The sequence below is a fragment of the Bombina bombina genome, chromosome 3, assembly GCF_027579735.1.
Source record: "Bombina bombina isolate aBomBom1 chromosome 3, aBomBom1.pri, whole genome shotgun sequence".
In the NCBI taxonomy this organism is placed as follows: Eukaryota; Metazoa; Chordata; class Amphibia; order Anura; family Bombinatoridae; genus Bombina; species Bombina bombina.
The window spans coordinates 1,029,677,784-1,029,689,315 of NC_069501.1; the positions used below are offsets into that span (position 1 = coordinate 1,029,677,784).

General features: G+C 41.4%; 1 protein-coding gene across 1 annotated transcript; it reads right to left on the reverse strand.

Moving 5' to 3' along the window:
* Positions 1-2,854: 2,854 nt before the first annotated feature.
* Positions 2,855-4,575, reverse strand: LOC128652044 (posterior protein-like). The gene has a single exon (XM_053704999.1). The coding sequence runs from the start codon at positions 4,551-4,553 to the stop codon at positions 3,201-3,203; it is 1,353 nt and encodes a 450-aa protein (XP_053560974.1). The 5' UTR covers positions 4,554-4,575; the 3' UTR covers positions 2,855-3,200.
* Between the last annotated feature and the right edge of the window lie 6,957 nt (positions 4,576-11,532).

The window sequence follows — 11,532 nt, forward strand, 5'->3', positions numbered from 1 at the left end:
CCAGCTAGCAAGATGATCTTGTCCTATTAACCCCATAAGGGGTGTGGCCACCCTGGGAATAAGGACGCCCTCATTCCGCCTACCTCTCCACTCAAGGAAGATCAACCAGCGAGCCGACCATCCCTAGCCCCTCAGCGACTAGGGTCCTAAACACTCACTGTACCACCCTTCTATGATTGTTACGGCAAATTGGAATTTGTTGCCACACTCCTTTCCATCACCAAAAGAGGACAAGGTACTCTTGCCCCACTAAACGAAACAGGAAGCCAGGACCTGCCTAATATTGTCCAAGAACAAATCCGTACCCCTATCAGACAAATGGACTTGATCCCTCCTGAACAAACCAGCATAATCAATACTTATATTGTCATGAGTAACCACCTTCCCCCCTGAAGCCAGCACCACCTTACTCACATCCCTATTGAGTTTTATCTTCACCCGAAAACCCGCTTCCTGGTAGATATATGTCTCCATATATTTCTGGAAATGATATTTGACCATATAATGGTCACTCCCTGAAATTGAGTCATCAGCCGCCTAATGTCATACAGCATGACGTCTGCCAAGTCTCCCATTGGCATTGTCCCAACGTCATTCCCCCACAGATGAAGGAGAACAACATGGGGCCTGCCCCATCTCCTCCTGGCTTCAGCAACCTGTTCTGGCATATGTGACCACATCATGCCCCTCCTATCCAACTATCTAATGGACACTGTTTCTGCCGGTAATCCCAGCTGCTGACCTCCTGCCTGGGATGCAGCCCAAATGGCAGCCCAATGTATATATGAGTGGCCCACAATATATATTCTCCTGCATCCTGTGTCCTGACCTGAAAAGAACAGCATCAAACGGGAAGGTCCTGGCCCTCCAAAAATTCAAACCACAAAGCTAACTAGAACCAATGAATGAAAAAACTAATAACACTCCCCCTATGCTTAAAACTGCTTCAGAGGCTGTAGAATCTGCTAACTTTTTAGTTACTATTTCCACACTAATATTACCTTTAGCTTAGGAAATCAGGACGCTGCTTGATGAAATTATTTCTTTTATTAGACAGAAAATAAGTATTTACATAGAAACACGTTGCTAACTAATGTAAGGGAAGGAAAGGGAAGTTGGAAAAGGGGAGAGGGAGAGATGGAAGGAGAGAGGTGAGTGAGAAGAGAGAGCTTGCTTAGCCTACAATGGCAACTAACTTATATAGTCATTCATTCTTTCTCACAGCCCAGCCCACACTCTATAAATTCTTCAGAGACCAGATGACATCATTAGATCAGGGGGGTAGAATGTGACGTCCTTAGGCTGTTGGTGATAGGAACTGAGATAAAATCAGGGCCTTGTACACCATCTGTGCTGAAATGCTAAAATGTTTGTAAGGGTTGTAAAATGTCTTAGTGAATCCTGTGGTATCCTTCTGATCTATTGTTTACATCAGATCTCCAACTGGTTTCCACGTGTCTTGTCACCTCTGAACTGGAACTGTAGGTCAGTGTGCATTTAACCCTTTGTATAGACAAATGTCCCTTAGCATTTCATTATTCAATAATGTCCATGGAAATAACAGTCTGATATTAAAGTTAGGTGTGTTCATAAAATACAACATTCCCCTCTTTGATCATTAAATCACTTATGATCATAACGTTGTACTGCTCACTTTATAGTTTCTTCTGTGAGTGGGGCAACCTGAAATAAAACCATTCATTCACATCCATACTCTAAATAAATACTAAAATACAATCCCCTTACAATGTGTAGCACATTCTAACAATCACATTATGAATATGATGATTAGATCAATTTTACATATACAATATATATTTTTCCCGGTTAGAATTAACAATAATCTGAGATGTATATCAAATCATCGGCATATTTAGAGTAATTATACATATGATACAAATTAATTGTTACATATCACACACAATCTTAATGACTACTACTAGGAGTAGTGCTCGAACTTTGCTAATTATTTTCTAGCACATTGTGAGATTTGAATGTTATACATATGTGACAGATTATAATTTATTAATACAAAATACTTGCTATCTGAGGTCATAAACAAAACGTAGCCTATAGCTTTGCAAAACATGTATACTAATGTCATTTTAACATTAAATCATAGTATCATTATCTGCTTCAAGGCATGCACACAGTCTTATAATCTACTGGTCAGCACTTAAACCTATAAGTAGACAATGTTATACTCTTTAAACATAACTGGCTTATGAAAAAAAAAAATTACTGAAAACCATTGTGGCAAAACAGATTTAAAAATAAAAAAAACTAATACGGAAGCATTTAAAAAAAATGTTACCTATTGTGATAAAAAAAAACAAAAAGAGAGAAAAAATAAAAATGTGCTTAAAAATACAAAAATGGTAGTGAATAAAAAATGTCCTTAAAAATAAAAAATGTCCTCAAAAATACAAAAATGGTAGTGAAGGGATCCCCCGTTTGGTTCCTTGATAGAAAAGGAACCATATTACAAAAAATAACAATAATTCATTTTAAACATATAAAACAGAGACAACACAGAACAAACACAACATAAAAACAGTACGCCACACAAAACATGTTGCTGTTCTCTTTAAATATAACAGCGTTCTTAAATAACTAAATTTGGATTTTGTATTAAATTATCCAATTTAAAATATCTAGTCTTCTCTACAGTAAATGATTTGTGCTTCTTTGGGTGATGGTATAGGTTGCTTCTGTAAGTAATCAGAATTGTTAGTTCATGACATTAATAACACAAACAAAATAACATAGACATATAAAACAGTACTTGAAACCATGACTTTTAAAATAAATTGGTTATGATCAATTGTTTGCAAACAATTCATTGTGGCTATATTACATTTATGTAACTGATGAGCTCATCATAAAGTACCACGTGGTCTTTAAGAAAAAGGGGGAAATGCATTTCTTTATACTATAAACATTTTATTCATGGATAGCAACAACCTGTGAATAAAAATAAACAATTACAAAATTCTTAATTTCTAGAAGTAGACTGTACAAAGTTCACTTCTCTTCAAGTAATAGCCCTAAAAAAAGAAACATAGCATTAATATAGACATAAATACAAAGTAAATAAATGAAACAAAATAAATCTCTACTTGCCTATAGTAAAAATCTACCATCACTATACATGGAATACCTGGTAATAGAATGTAGAGAATAGAGACAGATTTCTGCAATTAATTGGCAATATACACAGGCTGAGCTAAATTCAATATCAATAGATGCATTGCCAATTGTGTATAATTAAACAGTGCCCAAAATGGCCAGTTTATGTAAGGCATCTGAAATGGAACATTTGTCCCTTCTTTTTTAGATGGGGGCTCTTTGCAAGTTTCCTCCCTAGTAGGTTCTTCTATTATTTCTTTCTTTGTTAAAGAAGATATATTCTGTTCCTTTTCACCTTCAAATATAGCACTGTATTTTCCTTCCTTACTTAAATATGATATTTTGTTCTGCCTCATAATGTAATTTTTATTCCTGATATCTCTCATTGATGTCACACATTCCCTCATGATGTGCCCAAACTTTCCACATTTAAAACAACGTCTCAAAAATCTCTGCTTTCCCTGACTCTCAGTTAGCATAGATATATTATTATGAGTAGCATTCTTATGCGTTGAGTCTTTAAACCAGTCTTTAAGTATATTAACAAAGTTTGTATAGGAGCTGGCATTTCTAAGAGTGATTCTTGTACTACTGTCAATTAACGTGCATTTATTTGCCATAGAATACAGAAAATCTGCATCATCTGGGGACATGTTAGGGCAGTTATAAGTTATCTTATACAGTGCAAGGTACTCAGTACAAAACAAAATTGGGTCATCTCCTTCCTTTAAACTTGCATTTGCTATGGCACTGGTACCTCTGGCATCACGACAACACATAACATACTGTAATTCCTTTAATCTGTCCCCTGAATTTCCCCAGTTTGCATCAATATCAGGAGACACTCCTTTATGGGTGCCTACTGGTGCCCTTAGCTGTGCAGCTACTTGTGATGGCAACCAGGCCCGAAGCAAAGCGCAGGCATCTCTGTTGCCTAAATTATACTGAGTAATAACAGCTTCTAACTTATTAGAAAGGATTACAGGTGGTGTGGAGGTATCAAAGTGACCTAAAATATGGCACAAATTATTACGGTCTTGTATTGTAAGGGGGGCAGAGTTACTATGATTATTTACTTTAGTCTGTAATTGAGGGTTACTTTGTCTGCATTCTTTTTGAGGAGTTAGAGTAGAGGGGACCTGGTTTAAAGTTAACAAAGAACTGTCAGGAATGTTAGGGGTTTGTCCATCTAGTTCTATAGTTTGACTTTCATTACCATCTACTTCTAAAGGACACACATGTGCTAGACTACTCCTGTAACAGTTGCATTTGTCTTGTATCCCCTGTGCTTTAAGAGACAAGATACATTGTTCCTTATTTAAAAGCTGTGATTCAGACTCCCATAAATCTGCCTTAAGTGATGCAATAACATTCTCTCTCTGCATTTCCTTTTGTTCCATACATATTACTAATTGTTCTCCCATGCCACACCTCACTTCACATTCATTAAGCCTCTCCTGTAGCTCAGCATTCAGTTTAGTAAGTTTGTCTATCTCTTCACTCAGTGTATCACACTCACATCTCTTTTCAGAGTGACTAGCAACAGCCATAATAGATTGACCAAGTTTATCCAGCTGTTCTATGATATCAGTTCTTTCTGCCTTCCATTCCAACTCTTTCTGTTCAGCAATCTCTTTTATTCTTAGAAACATACTCAGTAAATTACATAGCTCTCTTTTTTCTATGTCTTTCTGAAACAGTTTTCTACTTAGTTCATTATTGTGCTTTTCACATTGTTTAATTACATTATAAAACTGACGTGTCAATGGATCTTCTGCACATGTAATAAATGTGACAGAGGCATATTTCTTAATGTATTTCTCAACCAGTTCCATTCTTATTAACAATACACACACCAGATTCACACAACACACTATACACAGTACAGATGTACACAATGATCACACAACACACTATACACAGTACAGATGTACACAATGATCACACAACACACTATACACAGTACAGATGTACACACTGATCACACAACACACTATACACAGTAGAGATGTACACACTGATCACACAACACACTATACACAGTACAGATGTACACACTCACAAGTACACATCTAACATCAACAAACCTTTTGCATTATTAGCCTAAAATCTAGACCTAGAGGGATCTCCTTTTGAGCTGCATGTAAAACTGGGCTATGCCTATTACACTTTACCCTCAGAGATGTCTGTTTACTCTCTTGTTTTCAGATTTTAGTAAACTTAATTCAGCAAGAAACAATTAATACATTTACTTTTCAGTAGCATACAGGAACATAACATAAAGAAACATATACTTACGGTACTTGCAGCTTTCTCACTACACAGTGTCTTGTAGATCTGCACACTTCCCACTCAGATAGGTCCGGTCTGGCCTCTATTCACAAAGAGTTCTTGCAGCTCCAGTACTTCAGTTTAGCAAATTCAGCTGTAGTTCAACGTGGAATTAGTGATTTATCCACGTCCCGTCTGGGGTGCCAAATGTAGAATCTGCTAACTTTTTAGTTACTATTTCCACACTAATATTACCTTTAGCTTAGGAAATCAGGACGCTGCTTGATGAAATTATTTCTTTTATTAGACAGAAAATAAGTATTTACATAGAAACACGTTGCTAACTAATGTAAGGGAAGGAAAGGGAAGTTGGAAAAGGGGAGAGGGAGAGATGGAAGGAGAGAGGTGAGCGAGAAGAGAGAGCTTGCTTAGCCTACAATGGCAACTAACTTATATAGTCATTCATTCTTTCTCACAGCCCAGCCCACACTCTATAAATTCTTCAGAGACCAGATGACATCATTAGATCAGGGGGGTAGAATGTGACGTCCTTAGGCTGTTGGTGATAGGAACTGAGATAAAATCAGGGCCTTGTACACCATCTGTGCTGAAATGCTAAAATGTTTGTAAGGGTTGTAAAATGTCTTAGTGAATCCTGTGGTATCCTTCTGATCTATTGTTTACATCAGATCTCCAACTGGTTTCCACTTGTCTTGTCACCTCTGAACTGGAACTGTAGGTCAGTGTGCATTTAACCCTTTGTATAGACAAATGTCCCTTAGCATTTCATTATTCAATAATGTCCATGGAAATAACAGTCTGATATTAAAGTTAGGTGTGTTCATAAAATACAACAGAGGCCTAACATATTTTTTATATTGCCCTGAAGACTAACGCCGCTCCGAACACCCCAACATGGTGGCTGACCCGATGCAGAAAGAATGAGGAGCCACTATCGATGGATCCCAACCCAGACTACATACTACTCTCCGTAATACAGATCTGAATTGAAACTGGGATGAATATGACCCATCCCCCATCAACCAAAAACAACCCATCCACCTTAGGCCTGATTGCCATAAACTTCTCACAAAGCAAAACTGGACATATCGATGGCTTCACCTGCGAAAGCGAATTGAACCATCTACCCCTCCCTGCCTGGTCTGTCTTAAATCTTGCCACAAAAACTAGAACTGCCTGATCCACCAACCTAACGTGCTCCCTCAATAAACCTGTGCCCGGCGTAGTCTTGGATCGTGCTACCAATTCGCTGATTTTAAGGGCCACAAAATACGCCAAAGAAAATACAACAATGTTTCAAACATTGTCACAGATCACAGATCCCTTCTAGCTGTCTGATCAACTGTGCTTGCCTAACCCTAGTAATCAGTTCCCTCATATCCTTCTTCCTACCCCCTAACCTACAAACTCCTTTCAAGGCCACCCTAGCCAAAAAACTCCTGGTGACATTCTCCACCCCATACAATTTAGAGAAAAATGTCACTGCCACTGCCTTACCACCTATAGCGCCAGGGGATAAACCCGCTACTTCGAGGGAACCTAACCAGCTAATGAACAACTGTACTGAAGGTGTCCGCCACGTGGTATTAAAGACCTTTAAGAAGTTACCCGACTCACTCCAAGACACACTGTATGCCTGCCAAGTCCTAGGTACCAGCAAACATTTTAACAGCCTTAGCGCAGCTCCCCAGAACTCACCACCTTCCAGAAATATGTTGGATACACGTTACCCCTATCATCTGCCCCCGGTGCCAACTCCCTAAACTTAACCCACTGAAACCATGATAGAGCATCGGCAATCCCATTGTGAACCCCTGGAACATGTCTAGCCCTAAAAACAAAAATGTTATGTCTCAAGCATCAAAGCACTAACTGCCTCAGAACGTTCAATACAGGTGGAGAACTAGCGGAAAGCCTGTTAATGGCATAAACAACGCTTTGATTGTCACACCAAAAAACTTCCCCCCCCCCCTTTTCTGCAACTTCTCCCACCTCCCATGTGCGATCTAGGATTGGTTAAGCCCCTCATGGCGGCCTCAAACCTCCGGTTAAATATCCTACCCATAGTATGACTCTAGTTGCGAAATTTAGCGTACCCAGCAATGACTGAAATTCCCTCAAGGTAGCATGACCCATGTCCAGGAAGACCGAGATAGACGCATCGGCAGTCTGAATTTTAACAAGCGGAAGTCTACACTCCTTAGCCACCGTGTCCACCTCAATCCCCAGGAAAACAAGGTATGTAGCTGGACCCTCCGTTTTCTCACTTGCTAGGTACCCCGAACCGCCGTCAAAGATTGCATCATCCACAAAAGGTATGCGCACTCGCCCGACCTTGCAGCCCCCAGAAACAGAAAGTCATCCAGATAATGTGCCACCTGACCAAGGCCGGACCGACGCACCACTGCCCAATGGAGAAAGGAACTAAAACGTTTGAAATATGCACAAGAAATGGCACAACCCATTGGCAAGCAGTAGTCTACATAGTACCGGCCTGGAGACCTGTGGCCCATCAAATGGAAGCTATCTGGAATCTGGATGTATAGGTAAAAGACAGAACGCCAATTCAATGTCCACTTTGGTCATCTCAGCCTCCACCCCTAAACTCTGCACAATAGCTAATGCTGACTCAAATGATTGATAGGCCACTGAAGTGTCAGACTCATCCAGCGCATCGTTCACTGAATTCCCCTTCGGGTGCGACAAGTGCTGAATGAGTCTTAACTTCCCCGGTTCCTTCTTAGGCACAATTCCCAATGGGTAAACTACCAAATTCTAAAGTGGAGGGGACAAAAAGGGCCCCACCATCCTACCTAACCTACCCTCCTTATCTATTTTTTCTTGTAGGGCTTCCAGTAAATGATACGCTGATTTTAAATTGCGTATCACAAATGGGGGACAAACTAATATTTAAACTGGGATTTTAAAACCAAAGATAAACCTGTCCTGCAAAAATTCTGCCTCTTCCCTATCGGGGTAATCCATAAGTGTTCTGAATATTGCTGTGAGTTTCATTGGAGTGTGAGCCCTTTCCCACAGTACCCTGTCTGAATTGCTGTTTGCCCGTGTAACTATCTCCCTTCCCGTTACAATCATTCCCCCGGGTGGGCCCCACTGCAGTAGATGCACACATGCCTAAAGAGGCATTGTGTTCCCCTATCACATAACTTCTCCTTCTCTTATGAAAGGGGCGGTTCTGCTGCCCTACTCTAAATGCTTTTACTTGTGCTGCAACTGTGCTATCCAAGAGATCAAGATTGGACCATAAGTCCATTTCCTTCATCCCAAATGTCAGCACAGGGTTTGCTTCCAACATTCTCCTAAACTGGGCATCATATTGCTGCCATGCTGTACCCTTACCTCTTTCATGGATGCCATCAATGATCTCCATATACTCGAGTATGTTAACTGTTTGATTAGGATTAACCTCTATGTAGCAAGACGCAAGAACCCTAAAGCAACGCATCCACTCCTGATAAGTCTCAGGTCTCTTAACCTTCTTATCCCCTGTGCCATCCTCCGCCATCTCTTTAACCTGATACGCAGTCCTAGATAATTAAAAAATCTTTACATAGCGCCCTTCCCTGATCTTTTTTGCAATTCTGGGTTTCAAATGCGAATGTAGCGAACGCACTATACAAGGATAGGTATCCGCTGTATTTGCTACTTCAGCTTTCTTCCCCCCGCTAGCACCCCCTTGCACTGCCGCTACCCCGGCAGCCCCTACTGCCTCGCTGCCTGCTGCAACACTATATACCGCTACATTCCTAGGCTTCAACTAATTTCCTGATCTTCTTAAACAATTTACGGTGTCCCTCATCCTTTAGCACTGTGGAGCTATATGAGTTCCCTGAAGTAGATGAATCATCAACCCTAGTGTGTGGTGCAAGTGCAGGCTCACTGCTTCCTGTCACCGATACTGCACCGAATTCCACTGTCCCGGCCTCCGTGGATCCCAATGTACCCTCCACTACTTTCTCTCCAGTTGCTGTTCCACATTTTGATGCACTTCCAGCCTCCACTCCCCCACCTGTGGCACAAAATGAACAGTGGGAGCAACATAGTTGCTCCCACTGAGGACTCACCAGCCATACCCCTGAACACCATAGTCCCTGTATTATGCCCCCCCTGAAATATGCCTAGATATCAATCTCTTCCTCAAACTTGCCATCAAATCCATATGCCCCACTCTTTTCACTGATCCCCCAGTCACTGGTGTCCCCAATGACCCTATTGGCCCCTTTATTGTGGCCTTTCCCTTCCTCATCGTCTTTTTAGGCATATTTACGCCTTTTATCAAATTGCCCTTGTTCCCTGTAACCTTCCCATGAGTGGAGGGCCCCCCGGACACCCCGCTCCCCCCCTGTGGCTCCACCTACTTGCCCAACCATGGCCACAGGGACCTGACGTCCCTGAGACCACCATCCATCCCCAAACGGTCCCACCCCAGCCATCGCAGCAGATACATCAGTCTGCCTTCCTGGAGCACCTAAAATGGTGACCGGAAGTGCGGTGGGTGGGGCTAGAGTGGGCGCGCGTACCGGATCGATAGAGGAAACAGAATCCCCACATGGCGCCTCCAGAAATGGCGCATACAGCCTACCTTCCATCCCCCTCTGACCTGAAATGAAAGAGGGGGATAACGACTCCCTAGCACTCCCCAGAGAGAATCGCATCTCCGGGGTGTACAGCAGCAGATCCACCACTGATTCAGGGGCCACTGACAGATTCCAGCTGGGAACCGGCCTATATTCACTGACCACAGGTGGTAAAATACTGGATAGGGACAGAGCAGCCCACAGTAGGGATGGAAACTCTAACGGGGGAGATGCAAAGGGGGGGTGAGGAGGAGCAATCAAAGGGGAAACAGATGAGCAAGACACTGAAGGGAATAAAGTAGGGGTAGAGACAACCAGACCAGCAGAAGAGACAGGGAGGGAAATAGAATAAGCAGGGAAAAAGAGGGAGAAAAAGTAGAGCACACAGCCACAGAAACAGTTTGGAGGGTAGAAAAAGAAGGGACTACAGCAACAGAAACATCAGGTAGGGAGATATCGCCACTGGCAGTAACACCAGGATTTTTCTTTCTTGCAGGGACATCTTCTTCCTCAACGAATCTTTGTGGAGCCTTCGCAGAATGCTTGGACCTCTCCATGATGTAACCTGCAAGACAAGAAACAGGTTAGTGATTTACTTTCTGTTCTGCAGCTCTTATCACCTCTGTTTCTCCGCCTCCTAAAACTCCCCCTGCCCTGCAGGAAGCACCTCCTTTAACTCATTCCCATCTCTCCTTCCTTTCAAAAAATGACCCCTTAAATTGCTATGTCCCTAAATAGGTCCTTCACTTTCTATCTTTTAAGAGTGTAATTTTAGCCAGTTTCTTAAAGTGTTTTTTTTTTAAACTTGCTGCCATCTCCTTAGCCTGAATATTAAAGGTAAAGTCATCAGAACATATTTTATGTAATTTTAAAAATTGTCAATACGGTATCGCCCATTTTAGATTTTCAGGATGATGACTGAACCCCAATAACAAACTATTAGATGCAGAAAGTTTGCGATAGACTTCAGTAGATATCATATTGTCTTTTTTGCTAATTAGCAGATCTAGGAAGCTGATATTGTCACAATCACTGTTACAAGTTAGAAAAATATTTAGATAATTTCTGTTCAGTATGGATACAAATTGGGAAGTTCCAGTTCATCTCCCTCCCACAGTATCAAAATGTCATCGACATTATGGATCCATGGGGCCACATATTCTTTGGCCAACTTATCCACTTTTATTGAGGTGATTCTAGGACCAAAGTGGATGAATACTGTTCCAGTGTCCGATGTAGAGTGATGCCCCGCCATGGAATGTCCGACATTTGGACAATCCACCACTTTCACTTTATAGCCAGATGGGGACCTGAAGATGTATAGTGCAAGGACCCCCTACTCTCACAATCAAATGGGTCTCTTCTCAAAAGTCTCTACTTACCGCAAAATCACGAATGAGGGAACTTATGGCCTCAGAAGCCCTGTCTGGCATTGCAGAGCCATTTGTTAATTACGTGTTGATCGTGTCTGAAACAGAGATGAAGGCAGAGGCACTTTCTAATTTAACTAAGG